The sequence below is a fragment of the Camelus dromedarius genome, chromosome 30, assembly GCF_036321535.1.
Source record: "Camelus dromedarius isolate mCamDro1 chromosome 30, mCamDro1.pat, whole genome shotgun sequence".
Classification (NCBI taxonomy): domain Eukaryota; kingdom Metazoa; phylum Chordata; class Mammalia; order Artiodactyla; family Camelidae; genus Camelus; species Camelus dromedarius.
In genome coordinates, this window is record NC_087465.1 from 14,335,308 (window position 1) to 14,360,824 (window position 25,517).

The window sequence follows — 25,517 nt, forward strand, 5'->3', positions numbered from 1 at the left end:
ATTCCACAGAAATGTAGTAACACCTTTTCATAGCCTCAACACATTTATGTAACAATTTTGGGGGTTCATGAACTTTTTTTTTTAACAGAATTTATTTCACAAAACATATCTGAAGGATTTTGAGGATGGGTTATTCTTCAGAAAGAGTCTTTTGAAAGAAGCAAGATTAGTGGCAACTACCCAAAAGTTGTGAAAGCTTTCAAGGAGAAAATTCTGAAAAATTGGCCAAAATATTTTACACAAACCGTCCCATGTTAGGATCGATATATTGCTAATAAAATTCTCATTCATAATGACTCAATGAAAGCTAAAAAAGCAGTAAATCTGACTTCCATGCTGGGCAAGTTAGTGGAACATTCCACAATACTATACTTTAAAGGTAATCTAAAGAGTGAAACAGACTAAATTTAAAAAATAAATCCTATATAAATCATTAAAATCCTTTAAATAAATAAGAACATCTTTAAGAAGAGAACAAGTAAACAGTTTACAGGCTCTAAGTGTCCCATTTAAGTATCTGTTTCTTAAATAATTGTGGCTCTTGGAATAAAGAGGATACATTTGTCATGGATCAGAATAAACTTAAGGATATGAAAAGTTCCCTTAAAACATCACTTCTCCAAGAGACTATTTTATAACACTATAGTCTTCGAAATTAATACTAAATCTAATCACATTTAAATCTCTAAGTTAAGAGATGGCACTGAACTCCACTTATTATGTCAAACTACTGGGGATAAACTTTAGTATCGTATCACATGAAATGTATACAATAAGAGAAGTGACAGATAATATCCAACTTGAACATAATGTTATCTAGTTAACTATCAATAAGCTTTTATCTCCAAAGACATATAATCTTTGATAAGTGGTACCATAAATGCATCTTTATCAGGTTGTTTATTCTGGAAGGTTTTCAATACAGGTATGAATGTGCTACCAACCACCAAAACGATTAGGGGATTCATGAGAAGCTATTCTCCCCATCCCAATCCCCACCTTGGGTCAGATGTTAAAAGAAATTTAGGTCTAATATACTACCTGCTCTGAATCCTCTATCTTTTGAGAAACAAGTAAGTTCTAAAGATGAATTTCAATTATCTCTGATAGCTGGACCCACAGGGAATGAAACATTACATATCCATGATGGCTATACGTAATAAAGAATCTATGGGTCATAGTTCAGTATGGAGACAGGTATGAGCCAATCCCATAACCATCTTTTCCCCAAATAAGAAGGGCATCACTAAGAAGCAAAAAACACACTTGTTAGCAGAAGTAACACAGTTTCCTAGTTATAAAAAAAATTACTGGATACTAGGACTGGCTTCCACAAAAAAAGTCGTTAGAGTAAACCTATCTTGGATCAAGAAAAACATAGGTCTATAAAAGGTGGTGAAAGAACGCAATATATTTAACTTCTTGGCTAAAGTATTTGTGGCAAGATGATGACCTAAAAAAAAAATCACATATTAATCACTTAAATTTTTTCTGGAACTGCAGAAGACTCTACTAAAATTATACCCTCAAATATAATATACAAATTAGCAGTTCCAAAGAGGTGACACCTACCATGGCTAACTTCATGGGGCTTCTGGGAAATGTGAATGAGAGAGAACTATATTAGAAGAAGGTCATTTAATTTTCCCCAAAGTATAAGAACCATCAAATTATATTGGAAAGCATCTCCCTGGATATTCCCAGGGACAGAGGACTAGAAGAAAAGGAACACAGCAAGAGGTCAGGAGATATGAAGTAGGATGCTACCTTCAAGAAAGATACAAATAAATTTTTACAGTTAGGTTTGTGGCTCAACGGTTTAGGGAATTAAAATTTTCCTTTGATGAACCAATTCATGAAAGATTACATAGTAGACAACAGAACTGTTATCCTGCAGGAAATAAAGGGCAAGGACTGTAAAAGTACAAGTTTGGACTCAGGAATTTAGAAGACGGTTTTGTAATCCTAAAAGGTAGTACAAAGAAAAAGGCTCACAATGTAGGTAAACCTATGGACAGTTATTAGGCAGGGAGAAAAGGAGTTTGTCAATAGGAGTCTGAAATAATTTGGTGTTCCTATCCATTTATAATCCTTGTAATTCTACAAGCTATGTTCACTGAATGGAACCAGAATGTGGTCTATAGTTTTGTAAAAAAAAGATATTCATCTACTTCTCCCAAAATTACAATCTCCTCAGTTTATTGGACATGATATCTAAACATTATGCCAATTTAGTTCCTGTAAGCCTAGTTTTCTGGAGCCAATACTTAATAGCTATCTTAAACTATATTGTTCAATTCTCTACCACCTTTAAGGAAAATGCTTCAGGAACCACAGATCTGTACTCTCACCTGTGAAAAGCAATAGTTTATGAAACTAAGTTGTATATTGATCCCAGGAAACAGATGGATATTATTAATGGATTCTAGTTGGCTATCTCTTTGAAATATTTTTACAATCTCATAAAGATACTTATTATATTTTTCAAGAAAAATTATGTCTACTTCATGATCCATAACTCTGAGCCTCAATCATTCATTAATTTGTGCACTGAACTGGATACAGATCTACTTTCTAAGGAAGATTCTAGCCCTGAATCATAGATACATTCCTTGGCCCTTTCATATGCTGAGATGAGTTGTCTTATTCAAATACCTATTTTGGTTAGGTCTCTTTATTTTTTAACCCTATTCTCAGTTCAATTAATTTTTCAAACCATATGGGCCCCCACCCTTAATTGACAACACAGAATATTTGCATTCCGTTGCAGATATGCTCATAATTCCTTAGTGAATAGAAATGATAAAAGAGTTCTGGACAACAGGTTGATAGCCAACTTCAAGTAATTAACAACAAGGAACATGTATTCACATACCAATGACTTTTTACACTTTAATAAGTTATTGCGTGCTAGAGAGGAACCTCAAAAGAAACGCAGTATGAGATGTGATGTATACAAAAACAGTAATAGGGTAGCAGTGACTGGCCTAATTCTCAAGGTATACTAATAATGTGGAAGACAAATTTAAACTCAAAAAGAGAGGCCTTTTTTTCCCCCCAAGGACCCAACACTGGTATTTGGTAGCTCAATTTTGATGTGTCAGCTAAGTTCTCCTCTTCTAAAACCAGGAGATCAACCCAATTTCAGATTTGTCATTAGTAGTGCCTCCATCCCTGCATCCTGGAAGCCCCCTCTGAAGTACACAGATACCACTAATCTACACCAAAACCTCTCTTGCCCCATTGATTATACCTGGCAAACATTCTGACCCACGCTGACCTAAGTTATGTTGGGTAGCACCACACAGAAGGGCTGTGGAGCTTGATACCTGAGGCCTACAATTTTGCTTGGTTTCTAGAAACAGAAGTGTCACGTGTTTCAGTGAGTTCTTCCAGCTGCAAGCAAGTCTTTGTTCAGCCTCTGACCTTTTTGTTTAGCTTTACAGGTCACATCAGGACCCTGATCTGACCTTGTAATCCTTTCAGAATTAGATGATGTTAAGAAAACACAAGAGTCCATATTTCTTGGTAACTGATATTACAAGGAGAACATAATCAACGAGTATCTTTTGGAACTAAAGCAGATAAGCAGAAAAAACTTAAGCTAAAATTTCAAAAGCTCCAAAACAAAGCTGACATGATTCTGCTTTATGAGTATGGTTACCTTTTCGATAAGCTTTTTCAATTTCAACTATAATGCCAAGGTGGGCCATTTTTATTGCAGTTATATTCCTTATAACTGTTATTGTGAAATGTATAAAGGAGAAGGCAAAATATGCAACACAGCTGAAATGCTTTAGTTTTTTAAAGGAAAAGTTCAAGGAAGAGTCCTTGTACTCAACTACCTGTCTGACAGAGCAGATGCTTTATCATCTCAAAGTATAACTAATATCAACCTTCCCTGATTTCAAATGAGGCTCACTCACAGAGCAAAACCATCCATTTAAGGGAGAATGCAGGAGAAGAATGATTCAGGCATTCAGGGTTCAAGGAGGAGCAGAAAACATACCGGCATAAGAATGTCACTGTAAGTGAACGAACTGAGGATGTTTTAGACGGAATTATCTGCAAGTGGAAAAAAAAAGTATCTACACCTGACAAAGGAAACTAAACAAGGATAGCCGTGATTTAGCTGAATTAGAATTAGGGGCTTTTTAAAACTGGCTAATTTGTATTGGGGGGAGGATACTTTTAATCTGTTCATTGGGAAAATGAATTCCTACACAAACCCTGTACTATTTAACACTAAGTAAGAGGTTAATTTAGTCTGAAAAGCCTCTTTTCTTTTTTTTTTTTTTTAAATTTTGTTTTAGTGATTTTTTTTAATGGAGGTGCTGAGGATTGAACCCAGGATCTCTTGCACACTAAGCATGTGCTCTACCACTGAGCTGTATCCTCCCTCCTTGGCCCCCAAGCCTCTTTTCTTAGTACTTCTTGACTAACTTGGAGATGATCCATCTTCAAACTATAAAAAGGACTTTTCTATTTCAGTTATAAAAGTATGGATTTCTCAGTAACAGATAAAACTATTACCTCTATGAAAAATATTTTAAAGAATTTTTATATTCCTAGTTTTACTATGTAACATTTCCTCAATTTTTATTCAAAAGCAGGTAATAAATTCTAAAAGTATTCTTAAGTAAAGGACTTTTCGTAATTCCTTTCAACTATATAAGGTGCCTTATCTTTTTGAAATTCCCCTACCAGAGACTAAGGAAGGGGAAAATGGGAATCTACTGTCTAACAATGGGGTGGGGTGGAGTGGCAGAGAGGATTGTACACTTTCAAAATAAACACATTTAAAAAATTTTTTGTCACTAAGATAATTTCTTCTGAAAGTTAACCAAAATAAGTGGTTTAAAAACACTGTGGAAAAGACAATGGAGGAATTTTTCTACTATTAGTGAGGTTGCGTCTGAAATAGAATGATTATGATCTTGGGTACTTTGACATTAAAAAAAAATGTTTGATTTAGTTGTGTTTGCCAACATTTTTCATTGACTAATCTTAATTTCTGATGAAATTGAGAACTTATTATGCTGAGGTAAAGGGGCTGTGACACTCAAGGAATGTTTTTTTGTTTTTGATAAGGTCCTTTTTAAAGGTAGAGAGGGAAGAGACAGCATAGTGTGTAGTCCTAAAAGGCAAGAGGATGCAAAAGAATGAGAAGCCAGGAATATAAACTGAAGGGCCATTTAATAAAAGTAGCGCCTTGTTTAGTTTTAGTGGACCTTCAGTGTTCACAAAGAATTCCCTTTGGAAACCTGTCCTTTTATATCTAAGAATCCCTGAAACAGCAGTTATCAAGGGACTAGCTGTATCAGAATTATCTGGGGATAACTTAAAAAGTAAAACAAAACCCGCGTTCTAGGCACAATAATAAAGTTTATTAGAGTCCTTACAGGAAAGAGCAATCAGAAAGGCTTTGGTGAAAGAGTTCCCAAGAGAGTTCTACTATTACTCTTAAAAAAAAAAAAAAAAAAAAAAAACTTAATTCAATCCACATGAAATATTTTCTATATGAAGTAAAAAGGTAAATTTTTCTTTCCCAAAATGGTTGCCAATTTTCTAACAGGATTACTTATTAAATAATTTCTCCCCTTCTCACTGATTTGTGACACAGATTTATTACATATTCAAATCTCATATACAAAAAGACCTAGAAAAGTGTAATTCTATTTCAGTATCTATTCTTGCATTATTACCTTTTGGTGTTTGGTAGACTTATTCTCCATTATCCTTTAATTCAAACTACTCCTCCCATTTTTTTTCTAAACTTTTCAAACACCCATTCATCATCATTCCACTGAATTTTTACTGTATTACATTAAACCTGTAATTTGTAAAGAGTATACTTTTTTTTTAAAATAATACTGGTTTCTCATAAAAGTGTCTCTATTTTTTCAAAGCTCTTAAAAGTTTCATCATTTCTTCTTCTGGGTCATCTATATTTCTCATTAACATTACCCTAAATACTCATATTTCTGTGGCTTTCAGGAAAGGCATTCTTTTCTCACTGTGTTTTCCAACTTACAAATGCTGGTATAGAGGCAGTGGACTGATTCTAGTCATCTTTTATCTCAACACTTAGAGAACTCTTAGAATTCAAGTTTTTAATTAACTCAAATTAACTGAGGTAACAGAAGGTTTCACACTGGATAGAAAGGTAAGGAGGAAAGGCTATATTCCTACTAAGTAGTTCTGTCAGTTCTAATTTCTCTTTAGAATAACATTTATGAAAAGGAAAACAAAAGAAATACTCTTATGTATATAAAAATTGCAGGGAGCAGTTTTTCTTCACTGACCTTCACTGACCTTACATACTGAGGAATGTACACTTTTTGTTTTTAATTTCAAATACCCCTTTGGGGAAGCAGTAAGGTCAGTTTAGAAAAGATGCTAGCATCTTTCAATTATAAAGGTACAATCACCCTCCCAACAAAAATAAGAGAACTTAAAATATTGAGAATAACGTATTCATAAAGCTACAATCAGCAGAACCTCAATTTTTTTTGAGGAATAACTATTAGAATAGTTAATGGGTCATCGCTAACAATGTGATGCCCTACCCTAAGAACAGTACCACAGCTAAATGAATATATAAGGCGTCATAACTTCTACTTCAAATAACAGGTTTCCCAATAGCTGGTTCTAGTTTGATCTAAAAATATTAAGGACTTTTATTTTGTAATAAAATGGTAGAACAAAATTTTAAAGCAATCTTAGATTTTACTTGCATGATGGTCATGATTTTATGTGCCCCATTAAAAATCTAGTCCAACTTATCTTAAAATACCTTAAAGATTTGTCTCCATATTATAAAAATACAACATCAATTATATATTTCCTCTTTTTCCCAAGCAAGCAGATACATAATCTTTCAAATCAAAATACTAGAAAGTTATCATTCTAAAATAAAACTGCTTACCATGATACCACCATTTTGTTTTCTTTGGATTCTTGTTACATGTTCGAACATAAAAAGAATTATCTGGTGGTCGTCTCTGAAACCAAAAAGAGTTTAAATAGATAAGAAGTTGTAAAACAGAAAAACATAGGGGGGAAATATTTTAATAAAAGCTTTAGTAAAATTACTACAGAATACATAAAAAAAAAGTTGTCATAATTGAAAGAATAATATATGCCAGGAAATGTAGACTCTTGACACTAAAATTGTTTTAAAAAAAACAGGAGTGCGCATGTGTGGTTTGGGTTAGGTTCCAACAAGCTCACTAGAGAATGACTATTAACCAAAAGTGGCAGCATTATGTTATAAAGAAATTTGGTTTCATTTATCTTATCTCCCTAGAAATAATTAAATAATTACTTTTGTGAGCTGATCAAAACAGGTAAGTCTACCTAACTAGGTTTGTCTGAGAAACTCTAGCTTACAAACTTCCACAGATCACTGTTTTCCTATAAAACAGAATCAAGGACAGACCAAAGGATTCAGTTTCCTAACAGTATGTAAGAGCAAAAAGGGGGAAAAGCTACACTGGCATTTCTGCTACACATATGTCCCGACTAGCACAGTATTAGAAGCACATGGCAGCTCTACAAGGGAGTTACTTCAGTAACAGTGATGCCAGCAACACTGAAGATACGTTATGGAAGAGAATCTTCTTGAAAACTGTTGGATGATGATCGGACACAGGAAATACGTACATCTACAAACATGCCAAATCTGTATTAAAGCCACTGAGGGCAGGTTAGTAGATAATACGATAGGCCCAACCAAAACACAGCGGTGAACATGACGACCTAGGCAGCAGGAAGGAGAACTGGCAGCCCACCTGGCACTTCTAAAACTCATATGCGTAACTATGATCTAACCTTTACATAATAAAGAAATCATGAAATTACATGCCTACTTCAAAGAACAGATGATCTGCTGCTGTTTGTCCTGCAAAGTCATAACCTGTGTTCATGCAGGATAAACTATTACTACTGTAACAAATGATGTCATAAACTCAATTTATCTATTTATTAGAATCCAACATTTCAAAAAGAATGTAAGAAAGAAAAAAATAACACTCATTCTATTTGCTTATGTCAAGAATATAAGCAAACTGTTAAGTGATAAGGAGATACGGTTGTTAAAAAATAAAGTAACTATACAAAAAGATGGACCACCCAAATTGTTTTAGGAATGGAATACAAGCTGGAAAGTTTGGACTATCTCTATTACAAGGGCACTGAGAATAAAGGGTAGGTTACTGAAAGGCCCCTGGTCTCAATATTAGAAATTACCTTTAACCTGACATACTAACATGATGGAATTAAATGCCTCCAGCTTAGGGAACCATTCTTGATTGTGAAAAAGGAAACTGGAATGAAAGAATTATGACTAAATAACGCCGATAGTAAAATTAAAATTTGTATTCAGAGAGTTGAATATTAAAGTGAAACTCACAGAACTATGTCTACCACAGAATAAAATTCACTTGTTTTAATACAAGAGATTTTGGCAAATATTTGAAAGACTTTTTAAAACTTATATGGAGCTAGATTCCCCTCCACGCCAAAGGAAGTTTTCCCTTCATCTTAGTAACCTAGTACTTAGCACAGTAACAACAGCACATAGTAGGTACATAATAATATCTGAATTTTACCTTATTTCACTAAACTAATGCTGCCAGAATTCTGACTTCCAGATTATCATTTTGGTTGAATTACAATTTACAGATTATCATATAATATAGTTTATCAATAATTTAAATAGAATGATTAGTCTTACATTAACTATGCAACTAACGCTAGCAGCAGACAACTAGAAGGTGAGGGGAATGATGAGGGTTAGAAAAGGTTGAAAGAGAGAACACAATCATTTTCTAGTTTTTAATAGTAAACCATTGCATTTAAATGTAAACAAAGCTAATGATCATAAAGCACATGCAAGGGCCATGTGCAGGCACCACTGATGTTCACCTTAACTTCTCTTATTAAATCCTATAGTTACAGCCTCATCTTTCTAAAGATATTAAGATATTAAGAAGGACACAGAAGCCCTCGTAACTGTAAACTACTCTGTTCCACACCTAAAAGTTTAAAACCTGTATGTGAGTTGGGAGTGGAGATGGAGAAACAGTAAAGTATGGAAGCAATAAATGAGTAAGACTTGTCTCCAAGCCCTTGGGGTTAACAAAAGCTCAAGTGTAGCCTAAAATCCAGCTTAGAAAAGCTAACAGCAAAGAGGAAAATCAAGTTAAAAGGTGATACTAACATTAGATAATACGTACCGTTTCATCTAAAACATATCTTTTTTTTTTTTTTTAACTATTTCTGAATGAGGATACGTGTCTTTCAACTAATGGTATATCATAGTTCAATTGCCAGAAGTTTCTTTTTTCTTCTTGTGGCACATAAAATTGTACATTAAGGACTCTTATGTCACAATTTTTAAAATATATACAATTTTAACCCATTGTTTCCCATTCTTATTTGAACAAAAAATATTTTTTTTAACCTAACACCAAGAAACCTCTTATAGAACTAACATTCCAAGAAACTCACCTTGCAAACACTGGCTTAGAGTATTTCAAAAACTACATAACCTACCATTTAAAAATGAAGTACTAACTTAGATGTTCTCTAAATATTAATTTAATAAAAAAAAAAAGTTCAATTTGGAGAATACAGGGGGAAAAAAAAACACTAAAATAAATAACCCCACAGCTCCCTATTCTCTAAGGTAAATTTGTTTCTCCTTTAAAAGTAATAAAAAAGGACACCCTCCTGGAGAAGAGAGGATTTAAAACATAGAAATACATGAATACTGAGCTACACTAACCCTCAAACAAGAATGAGAAGAGGGCCAGAAATGCAGACAGAGTTTAAATAGTTTAAAAGGGTATTCTAAATTTAACTCATGATTTTTCTTTCTGGTCTTTCTCCCCTTTCTCCATCATCAGACACAGAATCTGAAGATCAGTAAAAGAGAGCAAGGGGAAAAGTCCTGAAAATTCTACTTAATCTAGTCCTCCTCCTTCAAACTAGTCTCTGTGATAGGAAAGCTCTGGTTCCTGGGACATTCCCTAAAAGAGGCTGATAGGGTGGGAGCCAGCAGAGGGGAGAAGGCAGCTACAGTGCTTGTTCCTGGCGCTTTCCCACGTGAAATCTAGAAACAGTAGTTTCTTGCACACTTTTGTCCTGTGCATGCTTACGGAAATAAAATTCAGACTCTTTAAGAACATCTGCAGAAATTTCCTGTTTAAGAAATATAAAACAATGTCTGATTTCTATTATCAAATTATTTTCCAATCTGTTACTAAACATGACATTCCTTATAACTTCATAATAAAAAGCATTAAGTCCTTCCTTCAAATAAATTAAATATTAATATAGTTTCTGTACCTAAACTAAAAGAAGAGATATTACCTGGAATAATTCTGTAAAGTCCTACCTTTTCTTTGCAGCTGGAAAGCATGCTAATAATGCTAAGACAAACTGACTGGACTGAGAGCGCTGGGGACCAGTCTTCTGTTAGAATGGATAAACAGATATGACCATTGCTATAAACATGAGGATGAACGGGAATATTTTCACCAGTAAACATGACCTAAGAAAGAACAAAATTCCATTAACACTCAAATGTTCCGTTTATCCAAAAACATTCTCCATGTAAGTTAATATTTTAAAAACCAAATTGAAAACAAACAAAATCAATGCCAGGAACAAGATAACTGCTTGTAGTTTATTCTCATCAACTCAGTAAGTACCAGTTTCACTGTACGAATACCATGTAGTAGAGGAAAGCCCCAGATTATCTATTTTATATTCAGCTATTTTTCATAAATTTTCTTTAGAAAATTTCTAAATTATCATTTATTTTTAGACTAGTGAAAAACAAAAATGTTTTTTCAAATTTTACTCATTGTTCTCTGAATACAGAAATCAAATACACTAAAATTTCAAATGCAAATATTCAATTTTAAGACAATACGAATTACGTGCGGTAGGAGCACCCCCTTCCACCTACAACAACATTATCACCTAAGGTGCTATCTGCAAAAGGAAATGGCTGCTGTATGTTCCACCTCACCTAAACTCATATTGCATTATGGTGGGTACAAATTACTACTTATTTATCAGCAAGTATCTATGTGCCCAGATTAAAAAAAAAAAAGAAAAAAGTTTAGTGAGTCTCCCAATTACTTGCTGTTTTTCTCTGCTTTTTCTTTTACTCAATTCTTCTAATAGTTTTTCCCTTTCTCCATCTTGCCTCAGCACTGTTTTGAAAGGTAATATATCTATTATTTCCTTCCTTTGTCCTAATATTCAATACCCCAATAGTACAGTTTCTTAAACACATCTACCTAAGCATCCGAATAGGTGGGAGAGTAAAGTCATATATCCTGAGGAAAACGTAAGCATAGCCCAAAGTAGGTCAGAGAGAGAAGTCTGACCCTGAAGGCAGTTCATAATAAATCATTTGATATAAATTTGATATAAAAATTAACCCTTTAAGTGAACTTTACACTGCAGTAAGATGTACCATTTTTATTACATTGCTTAGTGGTAATTCCTATTTCCTGACCTGGCCTTAAAAAAAAAAAAAAATCACCTGAAGATACGGCTAAAAATACAAATTCAAGGGCCCCATCTTCACAGATTCTGATTCAGTAGGTATGATGGCATTTTTATAAAACTCATCCAACATAAACTAGTAGTTCCCAAACCAGACTTACAGTGTATCTCAGCCCTGCAAACTGCCTCACGCTCGAATATAGCATAATCTCAGTAAGGAGAAGCCCTACCTGAAGTGATAACAAGAAATTAATAAAATACACTACTCCAGTCATACCCCTTTTTCTGCCCTTTATAGAGCAGAAAATAGAGCAAGTGAAATAAGTGTGGCCAGAATAAGGTACACCATATTTTAACACGGAATATGTTATGAGAAATCACCATAAGCTAGGTTTTCCTTTTATTTTTAAATATCTAGCTACAGATATAACTTTATTACAATTTACAAATATTTACATTCAACAAAGCATTCTTTCATAGTAGCAGCAGTCTCTAAAATTTCAAATATACTACTAACATATGGGACTCATTTCCTTGGCTGAAGCTAATGTAAGATACCAAGAGAAAGTTTTTCTCAAAGGAATGACTTTACACACTGCATTTTTTTTTCCCTTTATAATTCTGGCCATCCACTCTCCATTCCTATGAACAAAGAGCTAAAGTAAAGCTGAAAATTCAAAGTAAAGTCTTAACACAAGAGATATCAAGTTGCTTGTCCTGACCAATTGCAGGAGACCCCCTGAAAGAGTTGGGCACAACTGCATTCAAAGCATAATTTATCTCAGTTATATCAGTGCTGGTGTCTTTTTTATCACTTTTTGCTAAAAAAAAAAAAAAAAAACCTGCTGCCCTGCAAAAGAAAATGACTGCCTAATTGGTCTAGCAGCTGCATGACTCTATCCACAATTATTTTTAAATTAATTTTTAATAAATATGAACTATATATTAGATCATATGCATTTGATATTCCCACAATGTGTCATGGATGTCTAGAGTGGGAATTTACAAATCTCACAGAATATGCATCTGCTGTGGAGTATTCATTTTGCCCAAAATGCCACCTGACTAGCAGGATATCTTCCTTAAGAACACAAGCAGTGCCCAAGAGAGCTTATTCCCTGGCCACAAGTATTTTTAAAGGCTATTTCTTTTCCAGTAAGGTCTCTTTTTAAACAAGTCATGTAGAACAGTGCTCTGAAAGTGCCAAGAAGTACGAACTTCCAAACTATCTTCTTTGGCAAAAACGAATCAATGTATCGGCAACCATCAAGGAAAATACACAGACAGCCAAACAAAAGGTTATCATGACATGCTTTGACTAGCCAATTCACAGAGCAGAAGAAAAGCAGTATTCTTGGAGAGAAATGATTATAAATGAAATCTCTTGGCCATGAGCCAAAAGGAAAGGAGAGAAGAGAAAGGAAGAGACTGGGTGGCATGGCAGACACCTGCAGAAGAAGCAACAGGTGTTCTCTGAGCAGAGAAGAGAGCCAGAAGTCAAGAAGACAAAAACAGTTTTGAAATTTGAGGGGATTGAAATAAAAATAAATCAGATCTCAATAACACTTTAAGGTGGGGGGGCAGGGGCTTTTAAACCTGCTGCATGCAGGGGAAATGCAGCAGCTTAAAACTTCTAGCGACCAAAAACAGGGGAATTAATTTGTTGCACACAGTATAGAGTAACCCATAGGGCCGAACCGCCAAATACAGACTTTTAGAAATTCATCTAAATATGGAAAGGCTGAGTTTACATGCCAGAGATGAATTCCTGAAATACAACAAAAAACTTTTTTTCAACAGTTTACTCATGTAAAGGGCTGGTAAGTGTTTGCGTAGATAATTTTGATGTAAACTTTGCTATTCTGATTCTCTCTGCATGTGATGGAAGAGTCACCAAGGCTGAATTTCTTCAACGTCACACCCTTTAACTATCCTCATTTAATATGCAGTACAAGCCAAAGGAGGAAATGGACATTTCAGTATTTTTAAAGCAGCCAAGTTGGTTCTGAAAAATTAAAGAGGCTTTAAGTTGTTTCCAGAGTTCAAATAACTTTTCTTTTTTGAGTCCCAAGTAGCTGATAAACTATCTAAAACAGATGTGACAACTGAACACAATGAATCTGAAACCAAAAGAACTCTGTTAATTTATTTTTTAAACAATTTATTCAGATTCAAACTAGTCATATAGATTAAACAGTTAGCAACCAGAGACTGCACATGTTCTCCATTGCATAAACCCAACTGAGTAAAAAGGAATTACATATTTTTAGGAATAAGCTATTTAAAGGAAAAAGTCACAATTTTAGAACAGGATCTTAGATCTAGTGCATATGAACCACACCTCCAGTTCTGAGTCTGCATTAGAAGCAGTCCTTAGATGTCTCTAAATTTCCACACATCTTCTTATCAGCCCAGTTCGAATGCAACACCCTCATTCCTCTTTTCTACTTTTTTCCACCATCCTCCATACTGTGTAAATTTTACTTTTTGTTTTGTCTCTTTCTACAAGAATACAAACTCCACATAAGGAAGTTTGGGGAGGGGCATTTTGTTCACCACAGAATTGCCAACACCTAGTAAAGCGTCTGTCCTATGACATATGCTTAGTAAATATTTACAACAGAATGAATGAATAAATGTCTACCCCAAAACTAAACAGATTATCAGCTTTTTAAAGGCAGCCCCAATTCCTTTCTAATTTCTGTGCTCTCTCCCATTTCTAAAGGACACAATTCATGCTCAATACACGTTTAATTAACCATTTGCCTGTACCCTAGCATAGGAAAATAGAATATACTGTTTAGAATTTCATTTTCTGTAAGGCCGATGGTGAGTGCACATCAGTAGAAAAGAGTGATGAAAGGTGCCTCCTCTCTGTTCTCATAATAACTGAAAAAGTTTTTTGTTGTTGTTGTTTTTGTTCTTTTTTAAGTAAATAACTGGGCCAAACACCAGGTTTTACATAGCCAGTTTTTTCACTGTAAAGTGAGATACATAAGAAATTAATTATAACTAGCAGGGGAAAAAAAAAACCACAGCAAACTATAAATTTATGTATAGTCTTACAGATCTCACTTACAGATACAAAAGTAATAATTTCACAGTGAGGCTCATTTATTCTAGGGATATATCCCCAAATTCTACTCTTTTAAGTAGTGCTAAACTTAGTACTGCTTATTGCATAGGAAAATAAAAGACTAATTACCTAACAAGTGCCGATGTTTCCATCTCTCATCAAATAAAATCTCTGGTGAATGGGGAGTTTTACTGTCCTAGAGTGGTTCCAGCCACTTATCTAGAGCAATGGACCTCCAGAAAGTTTTACTTCTCAGAAAAATCTTGAAATCTATATGTACATCAAGCTTTGATTACTGGACCCATTTTAATTATTTTATAACCATACAGATAATGTGATTAATATAATTTAAAAATAATTTAGAAGTACTACTGGACTCACAGTGCTCTGTCATTTCCTCAATCGTAGATGTTAGAATATACAACTTCTCTGACACGGGAGGGACCACAAATTAACTGATACTAAAAAGGAATCCTCACATTCCAAATGGGAACAACTGCCCTAGAGTTTCCACATCATTCAACATGTGATCTTTCACTTTCAGAGATAACATTACTTAATGGATAAACAGGCATTTTCCCCATGCTGGAACTTACACCTAATTGGCAGTATGGGGAAGAAGTGATTTGGGTTTGAGTCTTGACTGCTCTAGTGGCTAGATTTTAAACCAGAAACAAGACACTTCACTTTCTATAAGCTTCAATTTCCTCACATAACAGGATGAATTCACCTCCACGAACCACTTCATTAAGAACTGTTACAAGACAAAATCAGAATGAAAGTTACATTAAAAAGTATGATGCAAATATTAAACTATATAATAGAAGGCATGGAGGCAATGTGTGGCTGAAAGGGTTAAGTTCAGACTTGACCTTAAAGGGACTTGAATGCTAAATAAGCTAAAGAGTTTTTAGATTTGACTCCACAGGAAATAAGAACCATCAGAGGATTTACCGAGGCAGGCTGGGTGGTGGTGGCTGGTGTATATGTGAAAATCAATGAAGTAATGTGCCTTCAGCGAAATCTAATAGATTTGTGAAATTCACTTGTGAAAGGATGGCCAGGAGTGTAAAGAACTAGAGGTTATTTTGTAATAGTCAAAATGAAAGCTAAAAACTTGGGACCACAGCACTGACAGTAAAATAAAAAAACAGGTGGACTGACTTCAGTCTGTGAAAGTATCTGAGAGTGAGGGGAAGGAAAGAAATTTAACATGAGCAGATGGGTCGACAGTAACCCAAGAAAAAAAATTCTTTTTTCTTTGTTTTATTTTGTTATTAGAAAAGATTGAGTGTAGATGTGTTAAATTTGGGGCATCTGGAGGTATGCCAGTAGAGACTTTCAGCAAGGCTGTGAAATTAAACCTCAGAAAGAAGAGATTGTGCATGGAGCTGTAGATCGTGGAGTCAGCAATTTAAGATGGTCAAAGACTTTAAAGAGTGAGAAGAATAAGGGAGCACTGAATAAAGAAACTGGAGGACACCAAAATCAGGCGAGCAAGCAGGAGTAAAACCAGGGAAGGAGAATAAAAAAGAATATGAGATAAGATGATAGAATTAGCTTACAAAGTCAGTTTCTAACTTATAGAAATATTAAAGATGAAATTCAAATGATGCTTAAATTTGACATTTGATTTAGAATTAAAAACTCAGAAGAGCTTAGAGAACACTTTTGACTTGGTTTCATGTTTACTGAAATATTATTTTCCTCTGATGAAAAATGTGAGTTCCCAGAGCAAGCCTTCAACATTCCCTAACACAGAGTTTCTGAGTTGGTGAGTCGTGTTCTTCCTTCACAGGCCTTCAACAAGCTCAGCTGAAGTGACGTGGAAGAGCAGGTGGAAGGTGACAAGCGGGTCCTGAAACCCTACTGACTTCCAGCAGTAACAGTCAGAAATGATGCTGATAAACCAGAAGGCAACAAAAGAAAGTGAAGATCACTTCCTGGAGAGAAGGAAGACATTTGCTTTGGTTTATGATTAGAGTCTACAGATCATGGAGGCCTAGAGGTCACAGTAATATATACCTCTTCACCTTATTTTATGATAAAAATGAGCCCCCAATATCTTAATTTTCTGCTCACATGAAAACTTCAGAACTCGGGGAGTCAGTTTCCATTTAATTCTATGCTTTAAAACAATTCTCTTTATCTGTAGCACAATACAATAACTGACTTCCATCTGTACTTCTACAAAGCCAAGAGAAGATTAAGCTTTTTGGTATACTCTACTTAAAACAATAATGAAATATGATTTTCCTCAAAAGTGGCATATTTTAGCACCTAACAAGTTGAATTTTAGGTTATTTGAGAAATTTGATTATCCAGAATACCACATTACCCAGAAATGCTACAAAGAGTTGGGCATTAAGTCTTATCATTTTGCTACTAGTAACTCATTTACCCATCTTACCAAGCCAGAAATCTGGAATTCATCCTAGAGTCTCCTGTTCTCTAACCTCCAAAGATTAATCATTCACCACAGTTAAACAGTTCTCAAAAATGTTCCTTTACCACTGTTATCCCTCATCCAAGTTTTAAGCCATTAACGAAACTGACTGTCCCTCAAATTATAATGATCAGATTCGGGGCTGAAGTCTAGATAGTTAATGTCTTTTAATATATACTGCCCTTGTAGTTGCAAAAGGCTGCAAAAGATAGCATGCCAATGGAAATCAAAGAAGTGCTACATCTAACAAAGCACCTGCCTCTGCACGATGTCATTCTATCATCATCTTATCTAGAAAATGTGCCTCCAGTTATTCCAAAATGCTAAGTCCTCCCACAACCCATGGGCCTGGGTTAGCTTTCCATATCTTTTTTCTGCTTAACACATATGGATAAGAAACAGACTTTAAGTTCCTGGAAGTACAAAAGCAAAGCCATAATCTCAATAAAGCAGAATGTTCATATGATCTTGATTATACTACATGTAAGATAAAGGAATAAATCTATTCACATAATTATAATGAATTTCTTTTATAAGTTTTTACTTAGTCAAAAATCACTAATTTAGCATTTTTCTATAAATCTAAAAATTTCTTAAAAGCAAGGCAGTTACCTGAGGAGAGTCAAAAGGATATCGACTACTAAACTTAAATAGAAGTTGAAATTTTTCCCCTTCATATAAGGTACCTGGTGCACCTTCCATGTCTACAATCCACCTAGAATAGAAAAAATAAATAAATAAACTTCAGTTAAAAAGGATTGGGGTGAGCAGGAGAAAAAAGACAGTCGAGAATTCCACTACAGCAGGCAGTGGGACAGGAGTCATTCACGTTCACCCTCCCAATAGTTACAATAGTAGGCCCTATTCCCCGCTCTGACATTCTAGGGTTAAATAACTAGATCAAAGTCAGCTAGCAAAGGAAAGAGGCAAATTTTAGGCCAGAATTGAAAAAAGCAAAACCCAACTCTGGTGTGCTGACACCAAAGCCTGCACTCTTCCTTTAATTTATACTATCTTATTTTTTCAGACTATCTCTACAATGATGGAAAAGATTTTATAGATAATATCAAACAAATCAACTGCCTTTCTGACATCAATTATTTTAGAAGCTATGAGAGAAGATGATATCAGCAATGACTACAGAAAACTGTAGCTGTCAGACCAATTTTCTCATCAGTATGCTAGGGAAGGCTAAACAGGAAAAAGGAAACTAAACTGACATCAGTCCACTTACTCTGATGGCTACTCAAGGCTCTGTAAGGCCTTTTCTTTGTCTCTCATTATGTTTTGACTGTTTAATAAAACCCAAAACAGATTTCTATGGCATTACTCTGTTTTCATATATAACAAATCGTAAGTATAAATCTGTTTATAATTATATTCTATATACTATCTCTTGTTCCTTTAAAACAAAAGTGGGGGTAGAGAAATAGAGATTATTATGGCAAAGATGACGGGGCAGAATTTAGAAACAAAATGAGTTCCTAATTATAGCTATGCCACTTAAAATTATTGTATACTTGGACAATTCCTTTCATCTCATACTTTTCAAGTATAAAAATTTATTATTTTAAATAAAGGGAAATAAAAGAACAAGATTACAGTATTAGGGTTCTATTCAGCACCCCACATACTATGGACTTAGGAGTAATGTAAAATAATAAATGTCCCTACTTTCTGACAGTTATCAATTAACACATACAGACCCTTAAGAGCATGGCTATTCATTTTCAGAATGCATGCTAAATACTTATGTGGTAATAAACGGTAAGGCCACAGATTCAAGAGGCAATATTTTACAGTAAAATTAAACAGGTCTGACCCTCAACTGGCTGTATGGCCATGAGAAAGCTGTTTAACTTCTCCTGTTTTAAGTATTTTACTGTAAAATAGATATTTTAAAAAATTATCTGTTAAAGTTTAAAAAAAAAAGGTAGTCACCTCAAAGTGTTGTTGGAAAAGATAAACGACATTACGTATTAAAAAAAAACTAGCACATTCTTGACATCAGAGACAGTACACACAGTGAATTTAATACAATGCAAAAATTGCATTTAAAAACACAAAACTGAAAACCTATTCTCTTTAAAACTAGGTCCTTCCTCCTAATCAAACTTACAAGCTTTTGCATAGCAAAGGAAACCGTAAACAAAACAAAAAGCAACCTAAGGACTGGGACAAAATATCTGCAAATGATACGACCAACAGGGCTTAATTTCCAAAATATACAAACAGATCACACAGCTCAATAGTAGGGGATAAAAAAAAAGGGGCAGAAGGCCTAAAGAGATATTTCTCCAAAGACGACACACAGATGGCCAACAGGCACATGAAAAGATTCTCCACATCACTAATTAATAGAGAAATGCAAATCAAAATTACAATGAAGTATCACTTCACACCCGTCAGAATGGCCATCATCAAAATGTCTACAAGTAATTTTTGCCTTACATGGTAACTATGGACTATAACCCAGGTGTGCCATCTCACTGTACTACATTGAGAAACCACTTCTCTGTTTAATTAGCTTTTAATCTTTCTATGTTTCTGCTCCTACCTTAGAAAGAAATTAATCTTTCTGTATCTCTTTCTACCTTAGGATGGCATAGAGATTTATTAGGTCAAAGAATATGATACTCATATTTTTTAAGGTGTTAATACATGCTACCAAACTGTCTTCCACAAAGTTTAATGTGCTTTCATCATCTTCCTTACCCATATCTCCATCCCATATAATCCCATTCAAACAACTCTTTTAAGATCTGATTTTTGTAAGATTATTTTTGTATCTTGGAAGATGGTCCAAAAATAATAAAAATCTTTGTGGTTCACTTACAATAAATTATTTTAAAAGAAAAATCCCTGCCTGACAAAATCTCTAAATGACAGGTTTATTCTGTAGCAAAGATATTATTTTGGTAGTTATAATTTGTGGTAGAACTATCTATAAAAAGTTTCTATTTTTAAAAACATAAAAGTCTTTTAAGTTTTTATAAATCATTGTGTTCTGTAGTTTCTTCCCACTCCCAAAAAAGAAAAGGCTGAAAGTGGAAGCGATTGTTACCAATTTCCTTGAAAACTATAGGGCTGCTGCCATAGAATATTCTATGGCAGGTTAACAAAAGGAGAAAGGGAAAAGATGAAAGTGGAGTATAATCCATTTGTTTAATGATATAGAGCAAAAACAGTCACTTGTTTAATTATATAGAACAAATTCTTGACACTCTAAATGTGTGCTCCATTTTCAAAATCTGTTTTAAATAAATGAAAAGTCAATTGAGAGCCATAAAAAGACATGGAAGAACCTTAAATGCTTATTAGTAAGTGAAAGAAGCCAATCTGAAAAGGCTACATACTGTGTCATCCCAACTATATGAAACTCTAGAAAAGGGAAAATTATGGAGATAGTAAAAAGATGAGTGGTTGCCAGAGGTTTGTGGGGAGTGAAGGGAAAGATGAATGGAGAAGCACAGAGAATTTTTAGGGCAGTCAAAATACTGTATGACACCATAATGATGATACATGTCACTACACATTTGTTCAAATTCATAGAATGTACAACACCAAGAGTGAACTGTAATGTAAGTTATAGACTTTGGGTGATTATGACATGTCAGTGCAGGGTCACCAGTCGTAACAAATGTACCACTCTGGTGGGAGATGTTGATAAAGACAGAGGCTATGGAATGTGTGGGAGCAGAGGGTGTATGGGAAATCTCTGTACCTTCTGCTCAGTTTTGCAGTGAATCTATAACTGCTCAATCAAGAACCCAGAAATGTTTTAAAGAGATAGTAACAGAGCTAGGGATCCATATTACATTTTCAAACATCAGTATATCCGTTCAAATACCAACATATCCTTTCTTCATATTCCTGTTCTCAAAGCTTGTCTCCTGTCTTAAGTACTGATCCAAATGTCAAAGTCAAAGGTTAGCCAAAATTGTTTCTTCTGAAAATGAGTATGTCCCTGTTGTGTGAATTTTGGTTACTTTCACTCTCTGGACCTAGAATATTACCATTTGACCTGTTCTATTTGTCCTACAAGTTAGTCTATAGTAACTTGTATCTTGCTGGCTTCTATCCCTTCTACATTTTTGGAGATTTTTTTTTTTTAAAGGAGTGAGTCAATTATTTTAAAATTTAAAATTTCCTATTTTAGAACATTGTCTTGTCTAACAGAATTGTTAAATCAAAGGAGTGGGTTGTGAAATCTTAGGATGTTAACTCTTGAAAAAATTTCAAACCAATTCAAATGCTCATTTTTAAAAGAGGGTACCTGTATCTCTCTATCCTTGGCACATGTTTGAGAAGAGACTCCTGCTCCACTCCTGAGGAAGGAGCTGAATTAGAGAATAATCAGTGTCCTTCTACCCCTCACTTCTTAATCCTCATGGAAAAGTTTCTTATCTATTAAATGAAAATTCTGAGAGACTGACATTCATTTAGCTACTCTCCTGTAAAGAAAGCAACTAGTATGTTCAGGGGGCAGGAATGGGGATAGCTCTTGACTATTATTCTCTTCAGAGCCTCAAATATGTTTTTGAAAAATCTGATAAATAACCTCATACCAAACTGCCCTATTACAGATGAAGACCATTTCATAACAGAGTCAGACTAAAATTTTTAAATGCTGCCTCATTAGCAGGAAACTTTCATAAAACAAAACTGTGTATATATATGCATAGAAAAAGATCTGTTTACTGTATCTACCTCTTGGTGGAAGAGAATGGGATAAAATGTAAAAATAATTGTTTTAAAAAAAAGAGTATTCATACATTATACTGATAATAAAAGAAAAACAAATAGTTTAAAATTTAAACACTTACTGTGTAATTGAATTTTGAACACTTTTTTCATTTAAAGTCATTCCGGGAGGTGGGTCATTTTGCAAAGCCAACAGTTCTTTCTGTAGTCGTTTCTAGAAAAGAATATCAATAATTTATACTTTCTTTTTACAACATAATATCCTTCTAGTTACACCATCTGAAATCGTTGATTAGATTTCCTCCAAATGCTCACACCTTTTCTTTTATAAGCTTCTTAACATTTTCTAAATATTTTATATGCCTAATTCTCAAATTTTTAATTGCCTGTTCTATAACTCACAATCCACTGTCAAAATATTTCTAAATATATTTGTAAACATTGATGCTGTAAAGTGTTTATGAAGAACAGACAGCTACCTATGAAACTTCATAACTACTCCATTAAAGTTATTAAGGTCTCAATGTTGATTATAAATTCCTAATAGTTCTAGTAATGCTTGCTTTATGCTTTTCAATTATAAAAACCGTAAGTCTCCGTAATCCTTAAATAATGTATCATTTTAGGCAGACAAGCTTTCCAGAAGAACTATATAAATTACCTTTCATGCAAAAAGCCTTTTGAAAAAGTTCAAATAATTTTAGTTTACAACTTAAAGCCCCTATTAATTTTCTTAAAATAGGATCATCCACAGATAATCTAATCTTTCAATACCAGAATATAACATATTTGGGCCTAAGATATGTAAAGTTATTTTTCACATACTATATACCCCCAAGTGGCTATGTATTTGCTTTCTTGTTTGTATAGCTTTTATTGTTCAATTCTTCCCTTATCAACAGTGGACATTCCTTTTCAGCATACAACAAAGCAAAACAAAAACCACAGCAGCCCATAATGTATGGGTTTAAAACCCAACAGAATGTTATTAAAATTCTTTATGAATTAAGATTCTTAATGAACATCTTTTCTTAGATTGAAGCATACAGGCATGAATTTCTGTTCAGAACTCCAAACAACTCTCTGCTTAATAGCTAGTTTCTGCTTTTTATAGACAATGAAATATTACTATCAGTAAAGCAATGTTTCCAGATTTTTTTTCAATTCGTAACACCTTTAAATAAGCCTACCATCATCCAACACTACTACAGATTAGAAAACGCCTCCCTTCTTTGTTGACAATCAATGTAACAACTTTAATAAATGGCCCTCTAAATTGTCAAAAATGAAAAATTTTCCTCAGATCTTGCAATATCTTAATTGCCAGTAACAATGAAAATAAAATATCAACTATTTGTAATTTCTGACTGCAGCTGCCTCCTAAAATGCAAAATTACAAATTAAAAATTAGTTAAGAAAAATTTTAATTATTCAAAATCTAGAAATAAAGCTGCATAAACAGTTTGTTTGAATTAAGAAATACATTTGTGATAAGTGTCTATATTAGAAGAGGGTTTTACACATGTTAACAAACTTGCATTCTGTTAATTTTCAAAAACACGGGTTCAACGACAACAAAGACTTCTTTAAAAGCTGGAATTCTCAGAGATTTCTGATATACTAACTTGCACAAGGATTCTCTGAGGGGAGGAAGATAATATACAGGTTTCCAAAAGTAACAGACTCTTCCCAGTGTAGGGTATATTGGAAAAATCTTGTTTCAGTGATCACATGTTGGGAAACACTGCTGTGGAAATCCTCCAGATCTTAAGAACTTTACTAAGACAGGGAAGACAGCCCTTGTTACTGAATCCAGGTATAAAAGAAAGTCAATTTGCATAGTTACCAACTGAAGAATGATATAAAGGCAAGCTAAGAAGAACTATATTGGTGTAATTATCCCAAGGACTCCTGAACATAACTTGTGAAGGGTGGTGTAGAAAAAGAAATGTTTTCCCCACCCTGACACTACATGTCCACAAAGGAAGAGGTCTGTGGTAGCCAAACCCCAAGAGAATCTCCAAGTAACTGCTTCCTAATATTCACATCCTTGTGTAGTTCCTCCCACACTGTACCAGAGCTGGTCTGTGTGACCAACAGAATGCAGCAGAAATGATGGCATGTCACTCCCAAGATTAGGTAATAAAAGATAATGATTTACTTCTTGGCCATTCTCTCTAGAATCACTTGCCATATTGTGAACAGCCCAACTCAGAGGCCCATGCAGTAAGGTGAGGGCCTCCCGCCAATAATCATGTATGATTTGGATGAATCTCCCATCTGGAATCTCCAATTCTGGCCAAGCTTTCAGATGACTATAGCCCTGGCCAATATTTTGACTGCAAACTCAAGCCAGAACCATCCAGCTTTCTGATTCCAGACTGTGGAATTACATGGGATTATAAATGTTTATTCTTTTAAATTACTAAATTTGGGGGTAATCTGTCATACAGCAATAGATGGTTAATACAGGACCTCTGCTCCAACCTCTGCCCATTAGGAGGGGCTACCATCCACTTCTTCATTTCAGTTTCAGTATCAGATCAGAATCCAAGACATTCACTAGAGCATGTTTTTTAACTGAGGAGGTGGAGTCACTACATTAGACAATTCATGCCAGTCTCTTACTGTTTCAGCTACCAGGCAATAAAATACCTTGCATATCCACATCTCCTGCAATAAACAGATAGAGCAGGACTAACATTTTGGGGGTTATGAGTACTTAATAAACCCACTAATAAAAGTGGTAATTCACCCATATACTTATAAAACTCACTAAATAAGATAAGAGTAGAAGGTCAGTGTATATGGCTGGCTCCTAAAAACAAGAAATTCACTCTTAGATACATCCTTCCTGGAACAGTAATTCAGTAGAGAGGGCAGGAAGTGTCTTTAAGTAAGCAATCAGTTTCTTCAAGGGTCCTCTGGCTCTTCTAAGAAACTGGTTCTAACTTTCCTGAGTATAAACACAGAAGCTAAGAAAAGAAAGACTTAAGAAGTTCGATGTGAAAATAAATGAAAACTCATACTCACCTAAGAATGTGAAGAACTAGTGTTAACTGTTTAGAGATCATACCATGTAGCATCTATCAACAGAATGCTACTATCACATGAGGAGGCATTCGCCTCCTAACTTTGAAGACAAAGTGTTACAAAAGCAGATGAGAGACACTACTAGGGCAGAACACTCGCAAAAGCAGAGATACCACAGCTTTTTAGACCATCACAGCAACACCAGCTGTCCCAGACAGCGGTGAAAATGGCAGCCTCAGACTGAGATAACTGGAGGTGAAAACAACTACAGAAGGTAACTACTGTAACTAAAGAAGCAAAACTACCCCAAAACCTTTGGGAGCTGAGGGGGCTGACAATTAAGAGTTCAAATGGTCCCTAGCTAAATACCACCCATGTCTGCCCCTAAATTAGAGAGGTAGGGGAGAACTAATTACATATGTTATCCACCATGGTTCTCTGAATCTAAGACACACCATCAATCATAGTCTTATGATTTTATGTAACACTAGGAACTAAAACTGTTGCCAATTAAACAATGACACACCACTGACAACACATATCTTGATTTCAGATATGCTTAAATATGAAAAAATGCACATTTAAAAACCTATGATATGCTATTAATAAAAGTTTGATTTTCCTAATGCTTAAGTGCTAGAACTACTTGATAAATAAAAATTAAGTTTCTGAGTAAATGTAATATGCTTAAGATGATCCTTCTTTTAATATTTAACACCTATCCCATAATAT

General features: G+C 34.4%; 1 protein-coding gene across 4 annotated transcripts in view; it reads right to left on the reverse strand.

Annotated features, from left to right (window-relative positions):
- The window catches only part of UBE2W (ubiquitin conjugating enzyme E2 W), a 115,017-nt gene that overhangs the window by 71,650 nt on the left and 17,850 nt on the right, over positions 1-25,517 (reverse strand). For all 4 annotated transcript variants that reach the window (XM_064480885.1, XM_064480886.1, XM_064480887.1 and 1 more), the window contains exons 2-5: positions 21,875-21,966; positions 17,661-17,763; positions 10,403-10,558; positions 6,929-7,004 (exon numbers count right to left, since the gene is read on the reverse strand). In XM_064480885.1, coding sequence (XP_064336955.1) covers positions 6,929-7,004; positions 10,403-10,558; positions 17,661-17,763; positions 21,875-21,966 — 427 coding nt within the window. The remainder of the gene's footprint in view (positions 1-6,928; positions 7,005-10,402; positions 10,559-17,660; positions 17,764-21,874; positions 21,967-25,517) is intronic.